General features: G+C 44.8%; 1 protein-coding gene across 1 annotated transcript in view; it reads left to right on the forward strand.

The window, feature by feature from the left end:
* Positions 1-22527, forward strand: part of utrn (utrophin) — a 253373-nt gene that overhangs the window by 16874 nt on the left and 213972 nt on the right. Inside the window, exons 8-31 of the mRNA XM_038962307.1 lie at positions 4003-4184; positions 5776-5926; positions 6169-6288; positions 6395-6496; positions 6853-6960; positions 7472-7651; positions 10498-10691; positions 10777-10888; positions 11037-11124; positions 11992-12233; positions 12409-12577; positions 12862-12866; positions 13770-13898; positions 14574-14711; positions 14844-14957; positions 15065-15220; positions 16547-16717; positions 16947-17138; positions 17291-17425; positions 19093-19242; positions 21382-21543; positions 21705-21836; positions 21979-22152; positions 22295-22450. Coding sequence (XP_038818235.1) covers positions 4003-4184; positions 5776-5926; positions 6169-6288; positions 6395-6496; positions 6853-6960; positions 7472-7651; positions 10498-10691; positions 10777-10888; positions 11037-11124; positions 11992-12233; positions 12409-12577; positions 12862-12866; positions 13770-13898; positions 14574-14711; positions 14844-14957; positions 15065-15220; positions 16547-16717; positions 16947-17138; positions 17291-17425; positions 19093-19242; positions 21382-21543; positions 21705-21836; positions 21979-22152; positions 22295-22450 — 3462 coding nt within the window. The remainder of the gene's footprint in view (positions 1-4002; positions 4185-5775; positions 5927-6168; positions 6289-6394; positions 6497-6852; positions 6961-7471; positions 7652-10497; positions 10692-10776; positions 10889-11036; positions 11125-11991; positions 12234-12408; positions 12578-12861; positions 12867-13769; positions 13899-14573; positions 14712-14843; positions 14958-15064; positions 15221-16546; positions 16718-16946; positions 17139-17290; positions 17426-19092; positions 19243-21381; positions 21544-21704; positions 21837-21978; positions 22153-22294; positions 22451-22527) is intronic.

Below are 22527 nucleotides of genomic sequence, written 5' to 3' on the forward strand. Positions count from 1 at the left end.
CTTGCATGAAGAATGCAATGCCAGTCCACAGATGTTAACACAGATATTCACATACAGTACAACTTTCTCAGAACAGTTGTTACTCAGTAATTAACATTTCACGGTATCTGATGTTTTGAGATGTATTCTGACAACAGGTTCAGTTAGTACTCTAACAAGGCAGTGTGTCTGTGTGAGCTTCTCCACGAGGAGAGTATGCATAGTTCTATCCCAGGGATGGGGGCCTCCTGCCCACGTCCCAGAGAACATGCTCCGTACATGTCGGGAATGTCAGGAATTCTGCCGTGCAGAGCACATCGCTCCGTGGAGCTGGAGCCGTGTCCCAGTTGGGTGCTTCCTGCTCCAAATCCTGGCATGGCGGAGAGTTACAGGGCAGGAACGGGTGTATGTCTGTCTGTGTGTAAGAGGTGGGGCTTTGGCTGTTGTCTCTTGGCAGAGATGTGAATATTTGAAAGTCTAATGTTCTAATGGAATCCAGGTCAGAAGCAAAAGCTGGTGGCAAAAACAAAGGCCCAAAGCCTCTTTAAGAAATACATTCTTTTCAGGAGTGGAAACCCCTTCACGTATCTAGGTAATTTCCACAGTTAAACTAGAACACTTCAAAACAATGTGTTCCAAGTTTCAAAGTTTATTCGCCACCTGCACAGGAAAGTACAGTCAAATTGTTACCTTAAGAGCTTTTTCCCGACAATGCAGTGATGATAATAATATAGGTAATAATAGAAAATAGAATAGAAAACACACAACAAGTAAGAAATAGGTTGAAGAAACACGAGAATGCAAGCATCTACAGGTCAGTGCCAGTACCTTATTCAATGTGCAGGGGTACTGGAGTGTTGAGGTAGGTTTATACATAAAACGTGACTGGTAGTAGGATATACATGTAAACAGGGGTAATAGTGACCAGTAGCAGGATAAATAGATACACTGAGTGTATAAACCATTATGAACACCTGCTCTTTCCATGACATAAACTGACCAGGTGAATTCAGGTGAAAGCTATGATCGCTTATTGATGTCACTTAAATTCATTTCCATCCATTTCAATCAGTGTAGATGAAGGGAAGGAGACAGGTTAAAGAATGATTTTTAAGCCTTGAGACAATTGAGACATGGATTGTGTATGTGTGCCGTTCAGAGGGTGAATGGGCAAGACAAGATTTAACAGGGTAGGTGCCAGGCGCTCCGTGTCAAGAACTGCAATGCTGCTGGGTTTTTCACACTCAACAGTTTCCCGTGTGTATCAAGAATGGTCCACCACCCAAAGGACATCCAGCCAACTAGACACAACTGTGGGAAGCATTGGAGTCAACATGGGCCAGCATCCCTGTGGAAAGCTTTTGACACCTTGCCGAGTCCATGCCCTGACGAATTGAGGCAGTTTTGAGGACAAAGGGTGTGCAACTCAATATTAGGACGGTGTTCCTAATGTTTTGTACACTCAGTGTAGATACTAATGGTAATTGCAATAAATAATCTATGAACAGCAGCGTAATGGTAGTAATAAATCAAATCAATAATCAATTTACCAACAGCATAGGTGTGAGGGGGCGTGTGGGTGTAAGTGTGTGGTTCAGTAATGAGAGCCTCCTTAAATAGAAGAGGCGCTGCAATGCCTTTTTCACGACTGTGCTGATGTAAGAGGACCATGTAAAGTCCTCAGTGATGTTGACACCGAAAGTGCTTACTCATCCCCAGTCAGAAGAGAGAAGAGAAACAGACAGTAATTCTCAAGCCTGTTCATGACTCCCACCAAGAGCTAATGCCATTCAGCCTCCTACATTTTTCACTTTTTTCGCTCCTCTGAGTTCTGGCAACTCTTCCAACGCCACCCTAGTTTTGACTATCTTCCCTTTTCATTTCATAGTAGGCTCAACTGTCAAGAAGCTAGAACTCATGAACTCATGCTGTTTGTCCTTTACGGCTAGCTTAACTGTTGCTACGGCAACCGCTCAAGTGCAAGGGGCTGAGGTGACCCAGAATGCATTTGGGGAGCAGAGCGCTACTTGCTACACTGTTAGCCTTCGCCACAGTGGGAAGTGGATGGGAGAAACGTCCAGATGTGCATGTGTGTGTGTGCGTGTGTGTGTGAATGCCAAGTCTTCCTGCCAACTCCAGAAGCCCAGCCAGTGGGTGATTATGGGGTTTTGTTAGGTCCTCTATAGAACACTGTGGATCTTCTCAAGGCTGCAGAAAACACTCTACTACTGGAAGATCCTATCAGTGCAGAACTACCATGTTATATTATACAGCAGAGCAGAACTACCATGTTATATTATACAGCAGAGCAGAACTACCATGTTATATTATACAGCAGAGCTGAACTACCATGTTATATTATGCAGCAGAGCAGAACTACCATGTTATATTATACAGCAGAGCAGAACTACCATGTTATATTATACAGCAGAGCAGAACTACCATGTTATATTATGCAGCAGAGCAGAACTACCATGTTATATTGTACAGCAGAGCTGAACTACCATGTTATATTGTACAGCAGAGCTGAACTACCATGTTATATTGTACAGCAGAGCTGAACTACCATGTTATATTGTACAGCAGAGCTGAACTACCATGTTATATTGTACTGCAGAACAGAACTACCATGTTATATTGTTCAGCAGAGCTGAACTACCATGTTATATTGTACAGCAGAGCAGAACTACCATGTTGTATTGTACAGCAGAGCAGAACTACCATGTTATATTGTTCAGCAGAGCAGAACTACCATGGTGTTATATTGTACAGCAGAGCTGAACTACCATGGTGTTATATTGTACAGCAGAGCAGAACTACCATGGTGTTATATTGTACAACAGAGCAGAACTACCATGGTGTTATATTGTACAGCAGAGCTGAACCACCACGGTGTTATATTGTACAGCAGAGCAGAACTGCCATGGTGTTATATTGTACAGCAGAGCAGAACTACCATGGTGTTATATTGTACAGCAGAGCTGAACTACCATGGTGTTATATTGTACAGCAGAGCTGAACTACCATGGTGTTATATTGTACAGCAGAGCTGAACTACCATGGTGTTATATTGTACAACAGAGCAGAACTACCATGGTGTTATATTGTACAGCAGAGCAGAACTGCCATGGTGTTATATTGTACAGCAGAGCTGAACTGCCATGGTGTTATATTGTACAGCAGAGCTGAACTACCATGGTGTTATATTGTACAGCAGAGCTGAACTGCCATGGTGTTATATTGTACAGCAGAGCAGAACTGCCATGGTGTTATATTGTACAGCAGAGCTGAACTGCCATGGTGTTATATTGTACAGCAGAGCAGAACTGCCATGGTGTTATATTGTACAGCAGAGCTGAACTGCCAGGGTGTTATATTGTGCAGCAGAGCTGAACTGCCAGGGTGTTATATTGTGCAGCAGAGCTGAACTACCATGGTGTTATATTGTACCGCAGAGCAGAACTGCCATGGTGTTATATTGTGCAGCAGAGCTGAACTGCCAGGGTGTTATATTGTACCGCAGAGCAGAACTGCCATGGTGTTATATTGTGCAGCAGAGCTGAACTGCCATGGTGTTATATTGTACAGCAGAGCTGAACTGCCAGGGTGTTATATTTTACAGCAGAGCAGAACTGCCATGGTGTTATATTGTGCAGCAGAGCACACGCTGTCCCTTTGCCCTACTATAGAGAGCTGCTATCCTCACTGATCTGAAGACCATTTTGGGAGATAAAAAACATGTCCTTTCACTATAGTGTCTATGTAGTGCTTTTCAATTACGTGACCTATTATTTGACCCCAAAAATGATGTCTGAGGCACTATAGGCTATGTGTGTGTGAGTAAGACAGAAGCAACACGTGGACCTCTTGTAGAGTTCTTTAGTGACTGGGACACAGATATTACTCTCTGTGTTTGTCAATGTTTTAGTATTTATACTTTGGCTGCATACTACCATTATGATCTAAGTACTTCACGCTCTTGTAATCTTCTCACCCCTGACCTCTCACCTCTGACCCCTGCAGGACTTTATGATGGAGCTGACGGCCCACCAGAGCAGCGTGGGGAACGTGCTGCAGGTGGGCAACCAGCTCATCTCCCAGGGCAACCTGACGGAGGAAGAGGAGGATGAGATCAGGGAACAGATGACTCTGCTCAACTCCCGCTGGGAGAACATCCGCGTGGTCAGCATGGACCGACAGGCCAGGTACTGGATACACACACACTGGAACACACGCATCTATGACCCCCCTCCACCACTTTCCTCTCAGACACACATACACACGCATGAACCCCGCCTCACACATATGCACACATACTATTTAGTATTTTATTAGGATCCTCATTAGCTGTTGCCAAGGCAGCAGCTACTCTTCCTGCAGTCCAAACAGAAATAAAACATTACATCATACAAAACATTGTGCTTCATACAAATGTACATTACTCCATTATTTCATTACAATACTACATTACATTACTAAGAATAATGTGTGTGTGTCTCTTCACAGTCTGGCTCTATATAGTACTGTGCGTTTCTTAGCTTTTGCTCTGGCCTTGAGGACTGTGACCCTTGGTAGCATGTCTTGTGGGGAATGTATGGGTGTTTGAGCTGTGTTAACTGATTGAAGAGACAGTTTGGCACATTCAATACATCAATACCTCTCTCAAAGACCAGTAGTGATGCAGTCAAAGTCTCTTCTACTTTGAGCCAGGAGAGATTGACATGCATGTTGTTGATGTTATCCCTTCATGTACTTTTAAGGGCCAGACGTGCTGCTCTGTTCTGGGCCAACTGTAAGTTGCCTATGTCTTACTCTGCAGCACTGGACCATGTAACTGGGCACTAGTCTAGGTGTGGTAAAACTAGGGCCTGTTTAGTTGATTGTGATGTCAAGAAAGCAGAGCAGCACTTTATCACGGACAGACCTCTCACTATCTTAGCAACCGTTGAATCAATATGTTTTGACCATGTCAGCTTGCAATCTAGGGTTACTCCAAGAAGTTTAGTCTCCTTAACTTGCTCAATCGCCACATTATTCGTTACCAGATTTAGATTAGGTTAATGCTCAATGCTTTTAGTTTTTTATATACCGTATTTAGGACTAGCTTATTTCTAGCCACCCATTCTAAAGGTGACTGCAGGTCTTTAAGTGTTGCAGTGTTTTCATTTGCTGTGGTAGCTGACGTATATAATGTTGAGTCGTCAGTGCACATAGACACACAGGCTTTATTCAAGGCTTGTTAAAGGTCATTAGTAAAAATAGAAAACAGTAATAGGCTAAGACAGCTGCCTTAAGGTATACCACACTCTACCTGGTTTACTTTAGAGAGGCTTCCATTAAAGAAAACCCTCTGTGTTCTGATAAATAGGTAGCTCTTAATCCACGATATGGCAGAGTTTGTAATCACATTTGTTTTTCATTTCAAAAGCTGCGCTGAAGTCTCACAAAAGAGCTCCCTTAGTCTTGTTATTATCAATTTAATAATGTCCTTGTCCCTGACCAGATTATTTTGAGGCTCTGTTTACATGACACACAATCACATGGTTGGTTGAACGTGTGTGTGTGTGCCCGTTGTGACTTGTGAGTACAGTATGTGTGCTGCATTGTCATCCCCCCAGTGTATTATGAGGTCATTAATTATCACATGCTGCTGAAGCAGCTGAATAGACTGCTATCGCGTGCTCTGTTGGTCACACAGTTGGTCTTTCACCATTCACAGCACACTCTTCCCTCACTCTTTCTATCTTCCTCCCCTCTTTCTCTTTCTATATTTCTCTCTCCGTTCTCTCTCTCTAGGCTCCACGAGGTTCTGATGGACCTTCAGCAGCAGCAGCTGCAGCAGCTCTCTGATTGGCTGACAAAGACGGAGGAGCGAATCAGAAAGATGGAGATAGAGCCAATGGCGGGAGACGTGGAGGGGTACAAGGCCCAGATAGAGCAGCACAAAGTAAGGGAACATTTGATTGACTGGCACAAAGTAAACAAATGTTTTGATTGGGCATCACAAAGTAAAAATATAACTAGACAATCTGATAGGACAGCTGTGTTCACAGTACTCCCAATATGGCAGTTTTTTTAGCAATATCACCTTTAAATATGTGGCCACCATAAATGGACCCCCATAAAGCTTGATGGTGCCTGTGCTATGATTGCCCTGTACTGGGCTGTTAATGGTTTGTGTTGGTCCAGGGGTTGCAGAATGACCTGGAGGCAGAGCAGGTGAAGGTCAACTCTCTGACACACATGGTGGTGGTGGTAGATGAGAACAGTGGAGAGAGCGCCACTGCTGCACTGGAGGACCAACTGCAGGTAAGAGTAAAGCTTAAATTAAGTCCTGTTAATTGTTGATTTCAATTGATTGTATAATGGCTAAATCTCTCTTTCTCTCTGTCTCACCCTCGTTTCCTCCTCTCAGTCTCTGGGAGAGCGCTGGGCGGCAGTGTGTCGGTGGACAGAGGAGAGGTGGCACAAGTTACAGGACATCCTCCTGGTGTGGCAGCAGCTGCTGGAGGACCAGGTGAACACAAACACACACACCCACATTTTTATTTTGACTTGAATGCTACTAAACTGAGAAAAGTCCATTCATTGAGAATGAGCTCCAATCAGTTCTGATTGGAAGTTCCTTTACTGTAGTTGGAGTACTGGAGAAAGCCTTGTATACACAGACATAGGATCTCAGTCTAGCGAGACATGAGTTTGACTGTTTGTTATGAGGTTCAGGTAATTCAATAATCTCAGGTAAATGTGTTCCCTAATTCAATTCCCAGATCTAAAATGAGCTCACACATCAACTAGTCCCATAGCTCCAGAACTCATCCCTTTGTTTGTGTTATGTCAGAAAGTTAACCTATTCACTCGTTCCTCTTTCAGAGTTTGTTCCAAGCGTGGCTGACAGAGAAAGAGGTGGCCTTAGGTGAGGTTCAGACCAACGCCTTCAAGGACCCGGGAGAGATGAATGCTAATGTCCGCAGATTAGCGGTAAGTGGTGTGCCACAAGATGCTACGACGTGCTAATTGCCAGGCTACGTTCATTAATGACGTTAGCATTTACCTGCGAAATCAAATTGCCGTATCCTTTCTAAGAGCTCTGTGATATAAAGAGTGGGGTCGTTTTTGCGGAAGTGCAGGCGGATGAGGAAATGAATTTTTGACATGGATTAGCTACTATTTCATATTTGGCTTCATGTGTTATTACCAATTATATTATCAGGAATGTCAAAGGTAATATAAGGCAATCAAAAAGTTCAGCCTGAGATGTAGAGCTTTGGGAAATGTTTTCTTATCATTTATAATACATTTATAATGTGAATCTCTATGGTTGCTGAAGGCTACAGTATAGTCTAGACACAGAAATGACAGCTGGAAACTATTAGCAACACCCAACATCTTTTCTATTCTGTTTATTATTACTTTGCGAACCACATGCTAACTGCAGATGCATTTGAGGTCGGCTAGGAACCTTTGACCCCTGTGACTTGCCGTACCCTAGCTCCTGAAGGAGGACATGGAGAAGAAGCGGCGGACGCTTGACCAGCTGAGGGATGCGGGACAGGATGTGAGGTCACTGCTGAGAAGCGCCGAGGCGGGGGCGAGGATCGAGGGAGACACAGAGGAGCTGACCCAGAGATGGGATAACCTGGTCCAGAGACTAGAGGACTGCTCCTACCAGGTGTGTGTTTGTGTGTGTGTGTCAGTCCCAATATCATAACACCTCAACAGACCTGAGCTCGTGGAGACACAGACACAAACCTGTGTGTGTAGGCAGCTCCATTCCTGTCCTCATATCACTTAATTACCTAATTACCATGGAGACCAAATGCCACAATTCTTTAATCTGGCATGAAAAACATTCAGCTGACACATTCAACCATTTCCATCACTATTCACATGGCCCTAACACATCTGGACAAGAGGCACACCTATGTGAGAATGCTGTTTATTGACTACAGTTCAGCATTCAACACTATTGTTCCCTCCAAGCTCAACACTAAGCTCAGAACCCTGGGTCTGGATACCACTCTCTGCAACTGGATCCTGGACCCTGACGGGCAGACCACAGGCTGCAAGGATTGGCAACAACACAATCCAAAATTAAATCTAGAATCGGCTTCCTATTTCGCAACAAGCCTCCTTCACTCACGCCGCCAAACATACTCTCGTAAAACTGACTATCCTACCGATCCTCAACTTCGGCGATGTCATTTACAAAATAGCTTCCAATACTCTACTCAGCAAACTGGATGCAATCTATCACAGTGCCATCCGTTTTGTCACCAAAGCCCCTTATACTACCCACCACTGCGACCTGTACGCTCTAGTCGGCTGGCCCTCGCTACATATTCGTCGCCAGACCCACTGGCTCCAGGTCATCTATAAGTCTATGCTAGGTAAAGCTCCGCCTTATCTCAGCTCACTGGTCACGATAACAGCACCCACCCATAGCACGCGCTCCATCAGGTATATCTCACTGGTCGTCCCCAAAGCCAACACCTCTTTGGCCGCCTTTCCTTACAGTTCTTTGCTGCCAATGACTGGAACGAATTGCAAAATTGCTGAAGCTGGAGACTTATATTTCCCTCACTAACTTTAAACATCAGCTATCTGAGCAGCTAACCGATCGCTGCAGCTGTACATAGTCCATCTGTAAATAGCCCACCCAATCTACCTACCTCATCTCCATATTGTTTTTATTACTTTTCTGCTCTTTTGCACACCAGTATCTCTACTTGCACATCATCATCTGCTCATCTATCACTCCGGTGTTAATTTGCTAAACACTAATTACTTTGCTACTATAGCCTATTTATTGCCTTACCTCCTCACGCCATTTGCACACACTGTATATAGACTTTCTTTTTTTTCTATTGTGTTATTAACTGTACGCGTGTTTATTCCATGTGTAACTCTGTGTTGTTGTTTGTGTCGCACTGCTTTGCTTTATCTTGACCAGGTCGCAGTTGTAAATGAGAACTTGTTCTCAACTAGCCTACCTGGTTAAATAAAGGTGAAATAAAAAATAAATAAATAAAAAACACCTCCTTCACACGGACTCTTAACACAGGGGCCCCTCAGGGGTGTGTCCTCAGCCCTTTGCTGTACTCCCTGTTCTCGCTGTTTGCATGACACAAACTCCATCATCAAGTTTGCTTATAGGGGCGAGGTAAGTGAACTGGCATTGTGGTGCCAGGACAACAACCTCTCCCTTAATGTCAGCAAAACTAAGGAGTTGATTGTTGACTTCAGGAAGCAGAGGAAGGAACACAGACCCGATCCACATCAATGGGACTGCAGTAGAGAGAGTCAGCAGTTTTAAGTTCATTGGCGTCCACATCACCGAGGACTTGACATGGACCAAAAACACTACAACTCTTGTCAAGAGGGAGTAATAGCGTCTCCAATTCACAAGGTGGATGAAGAAATTCGGCATGCCACCCCGAGTGACTCAAAATACTACCGCTGCACCATCGAGAGCGTCCTGACCGGTTGCATCACGGCCTGGTACGGGAATTGCTCAGTGCACGACTTCAAGGCCCTCCAGCGTGTGGTGAAGACGTCCCAGTACATCACTGGGGCCGTGTTCCCACCCATCCAGGACCTACTTGAAACGGTGCCTGAGGAAGTCCAGCAGCATAATCAAGGAACCCACACACCCCAGCCACGAACTGTTCACTCCCTTAGCGTCAGGCAGATGGTATCGGAGTGTGAGGCCTGATACCAGCAGGCTCAGAGACAGTTTCTATCTACAAGCCATCAGACTGCTGAACACTTGAACTGACCATACTTCTCTGTGACGTTATTGCATAGCCTCCAGAGGCTTGCTGAGGCCCAATCGAGCTCCGTACCACATCGCCGTGCGCCTCCCAAATGATGTAACAATCCGGATTGACATGATTGGTTGACCTCCTTGACAACTTCCTTCACAACTGCCCTGCGAAGCACAAGAAGTAGGAATGCCCTGACTTCCGCAGAGGCTATATCTAATAAATGCTGTATGGCCACTGCAGATGTCGGATTGACCATGCAGAGCCTTTTACACTTATGCTAAAACGTTTATTCTATTCTACTGAATCATTTACTTTATTTTCATATTCTTATCTTTTATCATTTCTTGTTGTTGCATTGTTGAGAAGAAACCTGCAAGTAAGCAATTTCGTTGGATAGTGTATACCATGTGTATCTTGTACGTATGACTAATAAAACTTGCAACTTGAAACAGAGTCAGCAGGTCGCACAGTTTCTCACTGGTCTGTCCAAAGAGCCATTAGTGGATGGAAACCTCCAAATAAGAGAAGAACAGGATTAAAAAGCAGTCAAGTCAATGCACTGTCTTGTGCAGGGGATGTAAATGACTATATACCTGTATACCAGGCTATGGTGGTGTCGGACTGCCCATAGGCATTTACTAGTCACAATACCACAGTGGCCATTTTGATCCAGTTCATTTGTCCTGTTGGGTTCTCTGTTCAGCCTGGTTGCAATCAGTCGCTCACACGCATGTTCTGAACCATTGCCAAGGTGACGGAGGCCGTGACGAAGGCCGCTGGGATGGCTCAGATTGCGGAAGGCTTCGCAATGGAGACGGTCGTGATGGAAACGGTCGCTGTGGCGGCAGCACAGCCTGAGAAGGGGCTTGACGACCAGGAGCTGGCCCCGCCCACTCCTCCCAAGAGACGATTGGTGGAGACGGATGAGTCGGAACTCAGGGGAGGGTAAGGACTGGAACACACACACACTCACACACTCACATACAGACAACTACATCAGTACAGAACCAAACTCTCTCTGCTCCATCAGGTTGGAGAGTGACTTATCTGACCTCCTGAGATGGCTGAACACATGGAAAGTTTCAGCTCAGACCGTGGCCTCTACTGACCCTGAAAACCCCGACCTTCAGGAAAAACTACAGGTAGGTCCATAAAAAAATACAGCTTCCATGATCCATTTACAGGTAACATTAGGTGCTCTCAATTTGGCATTGGCAAAAGGTTGTACTTTAGGATGAATGGAAAACTTTTCGATTAGTTGATTTCATGTCTGTCATCCAATCACTGTAGGCTTTGGAGGCACAGCTGTTGTCGAAGGAGGCTCAGGTTGGTCAGGTGACCCAAGGAGGGCGGCGCCTGATGGAACCGCTGGAGAAAGGTATGGAATCCCCAGAAAAGCAAAATAATAAGTACCTTTATTTATTATGTTTGTATTTTGTGTTTAACATTTGTAACATTGTAGCAATGTCCTTACGTTTTTACTAGAGTTACACATTATTTTATGAATAATTTCTGTTGATGTGATTGGATATTGGTTCACTCTACTTGACCTTCACCTTAATTTCATGAAGTGCAAATCTCCTAGGTGAGGTTTGTTTTAAAAGCTATGTACACATAGATTGAAGTACAATACCAACATAGCTACTGTAGTAGATCAGAGCTGTGTACTGGAAAACCTTGGTAGAGCATGGGTGGAATAGGCATTGTGGTGCTCATGTGAATTTCCTTTCTTTTTCGGCTTCAGACCAGTGCCTATTCTCACTTAAAACAGTTTTTAGTGTATTTATTGGCTCTTCCAGAAATATCCTGTTCCAGAAATATCCTGTTGGTCTCGTAAGATACTTTCCCCACAGCTGTTGTATATTTGGGGGTATTTTTAAACCTGATTTTTATTGGTTGCCAGTAAGCATGACTTGTGTGTTTGCAGGTATTGTCATAAAAACCTGCAGCAAGACTTGAGGCTCCTGGCTTCATTTACAGTGCAGTGAAACGCTCAGGCACTCCTGCTTTATTTGTTTACAGCATGATAACAGTAAGGAAAGATGGAGAAGTAGTGGTGTTATAGTGTTGGTGTGTTTTTTTTTAACCTTTCCACCTCTCTCTCCCTTCTCTCCTTTTCTCAATCTCCCCTACATTTTTATTTGCCACATTCTCCTTGCGTCTATCTCACCCTTCTCCCACTCCCTCATTTCTATTTCTCTCTCTCCTTCACTCCTATCCTTCCCTACCCCCTCCCTCTCTGTAGAGGGAGTGAGTGTGGACTCTATCAGGTGTGATATAGATGTGGTGGAGGCTGAATGGGAGGTGTGTGTGAGTGAGCTGAAGGCTCTGTGTGACTGGGTCCAGGCCCAGACCTGGGTCAGAAGCCTCTGCTCTGAGTTGGCTGCTGTGGACAAGGTTCTGGGAGAACAGGACCAGTGGCTGAGTGGAACAGACAGTACCAGATCTGATGAGGCTGCCCTTAGAACCCTCAGGACAGAGTGCCAGGTTAGAACCCAACCCGTAGAACCATCACCCTCACCCTGACCTCTGGTTTGATTATCGCCATGGAGACGACCCCCACTGAAACTGTTAAACATCACAAATCATATCAATATATCAACAGATGTGTCGTGAAGTCTGTTTACCCTTTCGTCTTATCTGTTTGTATGTCTGTCTCCAGTCGCGGTTGGCCCAGCTGACTGCCCTGAGCCCACGATTGGACCAGCTCTCTGCAGAGGTGGAGTCAATAGATGTCCCGCCCACTCTCACAGCCAACATGGCCACTGTCTCTGCCCACCAGGCCTCCACACTGCAGCAGCTACAGACCAGGGAGCAGGAGATCAATGCAGGTATGGGACCACAACACTGCTTTAACATTTGCTAGAAATCAATGCAGGGACTTGACCCATGCTCTGACAACACTGTATAAACACTTTAGAAATGCTTGGTCGCCATTGGGTCAAAGCTTTATCAATGCCCTATGAATGGACTTGTGCTCTTTCAGCACTTCATCAGTGGTGGCGGTCCTAAACCTTCCATAGTTTTTACTGAGGCTACAGGATTGATGCCAGATCAATGAACTCTACTGGCTCTTACTGCTGGAGCTGTGATATGACATCAGCTTTATATCCAGCCTTGGTTGGACAGAAGTAATCGATGATGCCCTTATATGACCACTGAATACGCAGGACCGTGTGTGTGTGTGTGTGTGTGTGTGTGTGTGTGTGTGTGGTCTCTGCCAAGCTCCCAAGGACCAGGTTTTGAGTTTTAGGAGTTCTGAAATCAATCAACATTTTTCTCCTGGAATTTATGAGTCCTGCTCGAAAATAATGTAAAAGTATATTGGAGAGGCCTATTTGTCTTCTGACCCTAAAAGGAGTGTGTGTGTGCCACTGCCCTGAGGAAAACCATTTTGTTTCTGCTTCAGAGAGTCAGTCTTTCACTGGGCCTCTCTCTATCCCTTTTTCTCCCCTGCCTCTCTCTGTCTGCTGTATATAAACACAGGCAGATTATGCGAGAGAACTCATGCCTGTGAGAGCAGTGTGTGTTGTGTTAATTTTTGCCCAACAGGGTTGAATTTAGCACATTCTGTTAAAGTATGTTGATGCAGTTTTCTGTTTTCATTGTGTTTACTGTGGCATATTGAAGGTTCAGCGGGTATGAACCACTGGCTTGCATTAGTTGTGAAACCTCATTTAGGCTTGCCATGAGGCACACACAGCCCACATCTGGACCCTTGGGCAAATGTGCAGCACACACTCTCTCTCTGACATACAGTGAAATGGAAGGCACACACACCCACCCACACACAGAGCTCAGTGAGTTCATAACAGCCACAAATTATAACAGCCAGTACCTATGGGAATTCCCAAAACAATACTCTGACCTCTTGTGGCAACTAGATACTATAACCCTTGACTTAACAGTGTCTCCTCTCCCCCTGTCTGTGTTCCAGCGCTGGCCAGCCTCCACTATGTTGATGACCAGAGGGCCCAGATGATACAGGTGGTTCAGGGTGACCAGATTCCTGTGGTCAGTGAGGATGATGTGTCTGGGAACACTGTGGAGTCTGGGACTGACCTCGTAGATGGTCTGGAGGCTAGACTGGGCACACTGCGGGAAGACATCATGGATGTGCCTACAGTGGAGGGGGCAGTGGAGCGGGCACAGGTGAGCGGCATCAGGACTTTTATTCATCTTTCTCTGTACTGTGTTCCAGTTGTCCGTGTGTTATCGTGTAGCAGTGTATTTGTGGATTATCTGTTAATGGCTGAGTCCAGACCTAGTAGCTGTCTGTCTGCTCTGGTTCCAACATACAATTCTCACACCTATACGTCCCTCTTTAATCTTTCAACCGCAACAGAGGAGAAAGAGGGATGTGTGTGTATGTTTCTGCTTGCAAGGGTGTGTTTGTGTGTGTGTGCGTCTGTGTGCGTGTGTGTGTGTGTGCGTGTGTGTGTCTGTGTGTGTGTGATTGAGAGAGAGTCTGTAGGAATGTGGGTCGGCTGTAGGCCTCGTTATCGTGGTAGATAAAGCATGGTGCCAGGGCAGCCTGGGAACTTTCTGGGCACCCTGCCTGCTGCCTGTGGCTCAGAGCTCCAACCCTCAGACTGCAACCAGTCTACCATGCATGTTCCCACTGCTGCAGGCTGTAGCTGCTGCCTCAAACGCTGCTCCTGCCCCTGAGGTTTAAACACACCCTGCAGACTGACTGTCTCAGATCAGCTTACTCACCTCTACCCCTAGGCTACCTACCACACCTGACAATTGTCCTATAATTTGTCCCTCAGCTGCAGAATAATAATGGGTTATGGGTCATGTAGTTTTTTCTCTCTCTCGCCTTAGGCTCTGTGTATAGAGATAGAGCAGATGCAGCAGGCCTCGGACCCTGCAGAACTACAAAAATGGAGTCAGCTCTCCTCCAGGGCACGCGAGGAGCTGGGCACGCTGCAGTGCATCCTGGGTAGCCTGAAGGACAATCAGGTAGAAAACTGTCCCATAGAATATCCTGCCTCTAGTCTGCTTAAACATCAATGGAACTTTTATAGGACCCAAGCAATGACAAAATAAGGTAGTGATTGTTGTCAATAACGTTCACGATGATGTTGTTTCCAGGTGCGTGTGGTGGAGTTGGAGCGCTGGCTGGATGGCGTACAGGAACTGATGTCACGGGATGCCAAGGGCCAGGGAGACGCAGAGAGACTACAGGAAGAGCTCAACCAGTGCAAGGTCATAGGTCCCACCATTCAAAAACAAACAAAACTTTATTGAACTGTTAGACCTAAAGTACTGCAATGTTATAACCCATGCCCCTCTCTCCCCCATCTCCTTCTTAGGAGTATGTGAGTGAGATGGAGTCAGTGGAGAGTTTAGTGAAGCAGATAGGAGAGAACGTATTGGCGGTGCAGGGGGCTGCAGTACCAGAGTTGGCCCACTGGGGGCAGGCTAAACTGGAGGAGTGCCAGGGGAGGTGGGAGACACTGAGCAAACAGGTGAGGAGAAAGAGGACAGTTCAAACAACACTGGATACAATAAAGCCTGCAAAAAAATGTTGGTTAAAAAAATTGATATAAATAAAAAAGTATACAAGTTTCATTTCACCACCCAAAAATTGACAGCTGTACCATACCGGTTGCAAAATAGTTGGGAGGAGATTTTCGATGTACCGATTTCATATGCACATGGTTTATGAACTGATACACAAAACGACGCTGGGTTCAACCAATACAGTGTTATACAGTGCATTCGGACAGTATTCAAAACCCTTGACTTTTTCCACATTTTGTTACGTTACAGCCTTATTCTACAATGTATTAAATACATTTTTTTCTTCATCAACCTACCCACAATAACAATGTCAAAACAGGTTTTTTAGATTTCTTTTCTTTTGTCATTTTGGTGTATTGATGAGAAAACCCTCCCAATTTGATACATTTTAGAATAAGGCTGTAACGTAACAAAATGTGGAAAAAGTCAAGGGGTTTGAATACTTTCAGAATGCACTGTAAATATACAACCATCCCAGCCCTGCAGATTCTGCTGCAAAGAGACAGTATCATTAGATCACTTGTTTTGGTACTCCCCATATGTAGCTTGTTTTTGGTCGCAGGTTCAGGAATGGCTAACAAATTGCAATATTTACTTGGAGCTAACTTTGCAAATAGCACTGCTGTGGGATTTGAAAAAACAGACAATTGATCAATAATATAATAATACTCTTAAAAAATGTTTATCTTTAATTTACGATCTGTAGAAACTATGAGAATTGAAAGGTTCAGAACTTTTGTGAAACATCACAGAACAGTGGAAAAATATATGACAGCTAGAAATCAAAACTGGATGGTCTTCAGAGATAGATGGGAGGGGCTGAGGGTAGCTGTCAGATGGGATTAAAAACAAACAAAAGATAACTAATGTAAAATATACTGTCTGTAAAATGTATAGACTGTATAAACTGAAAGTAGAAGCTTAAGTATTGTTTTCCATTAGTTTACTCCAATTAGGGGAGGGGTGGTAGGGTTAGGGGAAAATATATTTAAAAAAATATATATATAAAATAATATATATTTACAAAAAATATATGGGGATTGGAAATTATGCAGATAATTACATTGATAGAAGCCACAATCTGCAATATTAAAGCTGATCTTCCCCCTAAAATAAATGAAGCCTGCATACTGTACTGCTCATACACTTTTCTGTGTATTTAATGTCAGCGTCTTATTTAAAACCTGACATGTTATTAAGACACTCTGTGTACTTGCTACCCTGTGTAACCTGACAGTGGTCCGTGTTATCTCTCTGTTGTCTCTGGGTAGCTGCTGAGCCACCAGGAGCGTGTAAGTGAGAGCCAGGAGAGGCAGGTGAACCTAAGGAAAGACTTGGCAGAGATGCAGGAATGGATGGCCCAGGTGGACGAGGAGTTCCTCATGAGAGACTTTGAGTACAAGAGTCCTGAGGAGCTGGAGGGGGCACTGGAAGAGATGAAGGTGGGGAACAGAGGACAGAACTTTGACATTTAAAAAAAATACTGGACAACTAGGAACTCCTCATTCCTTCTAGAAAGAAAGTCCCACCAACTAAACCAAAAGAATCCCACTTTAATGCTATGTAGCCAGTTATGGCCCCTCTTATGTGAAAATACTATCCTGATAATCTGGCATGTCTCTTTCTTTCCCCTTTGCCTCATCTCTTCCCTTCTCTCCCCTCCCTACTTAGAGGGCTAAAGAGGATGTGCTACAGAAGGAGGTGAGAGTGAAGATATTGAAGGACAACATTAACATGTTGGTGGCTAAGGCTAAGATGACCCCTGGTGGCAGTGGCCAGGACCTGACAGAGGAGCTGGGGGGAGTCCTGGGGAACTATCAGAAACTATGTGACCGCTTCAAGAGCAAGTGTCACACCCTGGAGGTAAAGAGTTTGATAAGACTAGTCCAAACAACTTATGAGGCACTGGTTCTTTGTTGTATTTGTGTTTATATCATACAGTAATGTGGTTGTAGGTATATATGTCCGTGTCTCATATGGTCTTCCTGACCGCGTTCGTGTGGTCTCCTGTGTAGGAGGTGTGGTCGTGTTGGATGGAGCTGCTGCAGTACTTGGACCTGGAGCAGGGCTGGCTCAACACGTTGGAGGAGAAGCTTCAGGCTACAGAGAATCTACCTGAGAGCACTGAGGCTGTCAACAAGGCTTTGGAGGTAGATATCTCTATTTAAACCTATCCAGTCTTCTTTCTTTCCTTTTTCATCTCTCATTCTCTCCCCTCCACTTTATCGTATGCTCTCTCCTTTAATCCCTCCATCCCCCATCCTTCCCACCACTCTGACTCACCCTCTTTATTCAATTGTCTCCCTTTCCCCCTTTCTTTCATGTTATTCGCTTGTTTTTTCCTTTTGACCCTAGAAGGTATTGTTTTGTGTTCTGTCTGTTTCTCTTACTTTGATGATGTCACCAGTCTGTCCTCTTTGGGCAGACTCCAGCACTCTGTCTGCCTACCTCAGGTACTGTAAGAGTGACACCGACCTACACTGCATGACCAACCAAAAGTATGTGGACACCTGCTTGTCGAACATCTCATTCCAAAATCATGGGCATTAATATGGAGTTGGTCCTCCCCTTTGCTGCTATAACAGCCTTCTCTCTTCTGGGAAGGCTTTCCACAAGATGTTGGAACATTGCTGCGGGGACTTGCTTCCATTCAGCCACAAGAGCATTAGTGAGGTCGGGCACTGATGTTGGGCAATTAAGCCTGGCTCGCAGTCGGTGTAACAATTCATCCCAAAGGTGTTCGATGGGGTTGAGGTCAGGGCTCTGTGCAGGCCAGTCAAGTTCTTCCACACCGATCTCAACAAACCATTTCTGTATGGACCAAGCTTTGTGCACGGGGGACTTGTCATGCTGGAACAGAAAAGGGCCTTCCTTAAACTGTTGCCACAAATTTGGAAGCACAGAATTGTCTAGAATGTCATTGTATGCTGTAGCGTTAAGATTTCCCTTCACTGGAACTAAGGGGCCTAGCCCGAACCATGAAGAACAGCCCCAGACCATTATTCCTCCTCCACCAAACTTTACAGTTGGCACTATGCATTGGGGCAGATAGCGTTCTCCTGGTATCCGCCAAATCCAGATTTGTCCATCGGACTGCCAGATGGTGAAGCTGGATTCATCACCCCAGAGAACGTGTTTCCACTGCTCCAGAGCCCAATGACAGTGAGCTTTACACCACTCCAGCCGACGCTTGGTATTGCACATGGTTATCTTAGGCTTGTGTGTGGCTGCTCAGCCATAGAAACCCATTTCATGATGCTCCCGACGAACAGTTATTGTGCTGACATTGCTTCCAGAGGCAGTTTGGAACTCGGTAGTGAGTGTTACAACCCAAAACAGACGATTTTTACATGCTACGCGCTTCAGCTGTCAAGTTCTGTGAGTTTGTGTGGCCTACCACTTTGCGCCTGAGCCGGTGTTGCTCCTTGACGTCCACTTTACAATAACAGCACTTACAGGTGACCGGGGCAGCTCTAGCAGGGCAGAAATTTGACGAACTGACTTGGAAAGGTGGCATCCTATGATGGTGCAACGTTGAAAGTCACTGAGCTCTTCAGCCATTCTACTGCCAATGTTTGACTATGGAGATTGCATAGCTGTGCGCTCCATTTTGTACACCTGTGAGCAACGGGTGTGGCTGAAATAGCTGAATCCACTAATTTGAAGGGGCGTCCACATACTCTTGTGTATATATAGTGTATATAAACACTGACACGTCGCCCTCTTTCTTTCCCTCTTTCCTCCCCTTCTCTCTCTCACCCTGTCACCTTTATTCTTTATCTCTCCCTCTCTTCTCCCCTCCTCTTTCTCTCTCTAGTCGTTGGAGTGTGTGTTGCGCCACCCAGGTGACAACAGGACACAGATCAGGGAGTTGGGTCAGACCCTGATAGATGGGGGCATCCTGGACGAACTTATCTCAGAGAGACTAGAGACCTTCAACTCCTGCTACGATCAGCTCAGCCACCAGGTGTGTGTGTGTGTGTGTGTGTGTGTGTGTGTGTGTGTGTGTGTGTGTGTGTGTGTGTGTGTGTGTGTGTGTGGATGAGAAAAACAACAGTCTTTGTACATAGCCATCAAGTGGCTGTCTGTCTCTTTCTGCATCTTTGTTTGTGAGAAACTACATGCCTCGTCGATCCTCGACAACAACTTGTTTTCTATTTGTGAATTGTGTATATGGTAGTAGATAATAAATCAAATCGAATTGTATTCGTCACATGCCCCATTAACAACAGGCGTAGACTTACTCATATACAGTACCAGTCAAAAGTTTGAACACACCTACTCATTCAGGTAGCCTAGTGGTTAGAGCGTTGGGCCAGTAACTAAAAGGTTGCTAGATCGAATCCCCGAGCTGACAAGGTAAAAATCTGTCGTTCTGCCCCTGAACAAGGCAGTTAACCCACTGTTCCTAGACTGTCACTGTAAATAAGAATTTGTTCTTAACTGACTTGCTTAGTTAAATAAAGGTTAAATAATAAAAAATCCAGGGTTTTTCTTTATTTGTACTATTTTCTACATTGTAGAATAATAGTGAAGACATAACAACTATGAAATAACACATAAGAAATCATGTAGTAACCAAAAAAGTGTTAAACAAATCAAAATATATGTTATATTTGAGATTCTTTAAAGTAGCCACCCTTTGCCTTGATGACAGCTTTGCACACTCTTGTCATTCTCTCAACCAGCTTCATGAGGTAGTCACCTGGAATGCATTTCAATTAACAGGTGTGCCTTGTTAAAAGTTAATTTGTGGAATTTCTTTCCTTAATGCGTTTGAGCCAATCAGTTATGTTGTGACAAGGTAGCGGTGGTATACAGAAGATAGCCCTGTTTGGTAAAATAGCTCAAATAAACAAATAAAAACCACAGTCCATCATTACTTTTAAGACATGAAGGTCAGTCAATGTGGAAAATTTCAAGAACTTTGAAAGTTTCTTCAAGTGCAGTCGCAAAACCATCAAGCGCTATGAGGAAACTGGCTCTCATGTGGACCACCACAGGAAAGGAAGACTCAGAGTTACCTCTGCTGCAGAGGATAAGTTCATTAGAATTACCAGCCTCAGAAATTGCATCCCAAATAAATGCTTCACGGGGTTCAAGTAACAGACACATCTCAACATCAACTGTTCAGAGGAGACTGCGTGAATCAGGGCTTCATGGTCGAATTGCTGCAAAGAAACCACTACTAAAGGACACCAATAAGAAGAGACTTGCTTGGGCCAAGAAACACAAGCAATGGACATTAGACAGGTGTAAATCAGTTCTTTGGTCTGATGAGTCCAAATGTGAGATTTTTGGTTCCAACTGCCGTGTCTTTGTGAGACGCAGAGTAGGTGAATGGATGATCTCCAAATGTGTGTTTCCCACCGTGAAGCATGGAGGAGGTGTGATGGTGTGGGGGTGCTTTTCTGGTGACACTGTCAGTGATTTATTTAGAATTCAAGGCACACTTCACCAGCATGGCTACCACAGCATTCTGTAGCGATACGCCATCCCATCTGGTTTGTGCTTAGTGGGACTGTCATTTGCTTTTCAACAGGACAATGACCCAACACACCTCCAGGCTGTGTAAGGGCTATTTGAGTGATGGAGTGCTGCATAAGAAGACCTGGCCTCCACAATCACCCGACCTCATCCCAATTGAGATGGTTTGGGATGTGTTGGACCGCAGAGTGAAGGAACGGCAGCCAACAAGTGTTCAGAATATGTGGGAACTTCTTTAAGACTGTTGGAAAAGCATTCCAGGTGAAGCTGGTTGAGAGAATGCCAAGAGTGTGCAAAGCTGTCATCAAGGCAAAGGGTGGCTACTTTGACGATTTGTTTAATACTTTTTTGGTTATTACATGATTCCATATGTGTTATTTCATAGTTTTGATGTCTTCACTATTATTCTACAATGCAGAAAATATAAAAAATAAAGAAAAACCCTTGAATGAGTAGGTGTGTCCAAACTTTTGACTGGTACTGTATGTCCTGAACATATCAGCATTATGTCCGTTTCTATATTTTCTAGGCTGTTAACAAGCAGATAAGTATATGTTTGGTAATGTACTTGTCTATATATTATGTATATTGACTTAATGTTGATATTACATCCATCTAGGCTGTGAACCGTCAGATCAGTCTAGAGCAGCAACTGGCCACTCTGAAGGAGAATGAGCAGGTTCTCCAGGCTCTGCAGGAGTCACTGACCCAGCTAGACCACACACTCACCTCCTACCTCACCGACCGCATAGACGCCTTCCAGCTACCGCAAGAGGCGCAGGTACACACATACAGACAGACAGATACACACACACACAAACTCATCTTCTATCTGACCGACTACATTGACACATCCCACAAACACATGTAGCGAATGCCAACAATTACTTCTTGGATGTCAGTTTAACCCCTGACCTCTAAACCCGTCTCCATCCTTTGCAGACCATCGGGGCAGAGATTGCGGCCCATGAGGTGACAGTGGAGGAGCTGAGGAGTAGGAACGTGGGTAATCTGCCTCCTGCCACCCCAGAGGGCAAGGCTGCTCGCAGTGGAACCATGTTGGACCTGCTGCAGGTACTGACCCCTAGTGGACAGGGGGTGAAATTGTTCTCATTAAAGCCTATAAGGATAACATAGGAGTTTATGATTTATTGAAAATGTTGTTGTCTCTGCAATTATTCTGGTTGGTCATTATGCTGCCTCTTCCGTCTTTCAGCGGAAGCTGCGAGAGATCTCCACTAAGTACCAGTTGTTCCAGAAGCCTGCTAACTTTGAGCAGCGCATGCTGGACTGTAAGAGGGTTCTAGATGGAGCCAAGGAAGAGCTGCACATTCTAGACATCAGGGAGGTGGAACCCCAACAGATCCAGGCCCACCTCATTGGCTGTATGGTGAGACCTAGAACTAAAACACTTTGAGAAGTCTCTTACAGGTGTGCATGTACATGCGCACACACACACACACACACACACACACACACACACATGCACACATTCTCCCTCACACTCCCTGTCTATCTCCTTAACCCTTCAGAAACTGTATAAGGTTCTGAGTGAGGTGAAGTTAGAGGTGGAGACAGTGATAAAGACAGGAAGACAGATCGTCCAGAAACAACAGACTGACAACCCCAGAGGCATGGATGAACAACTGACAGCACTTAAACTGCTCTACAATGACCTGGGAGCACAGGTAATACACACAGAAGTGACTATAGTAGTTTAACCTTAGGACATAACAGTCTGGTCTTCTCACTTGGTCAGCTGTGC

Source organism: Salvelinus namaycush, chromosome 24, assembly GCF_016432855.1.
Source record: "Salvelinus namaycush isolate Seneca chromosome 24, SaNama_1.0, whole genome shotgun sequence".
NCBI lineage: Eukaryota > Metazoa > Chordata > Actinopteri > Salmoniformes > Salmonidae > Salvelinus > Salvelinus namaycush.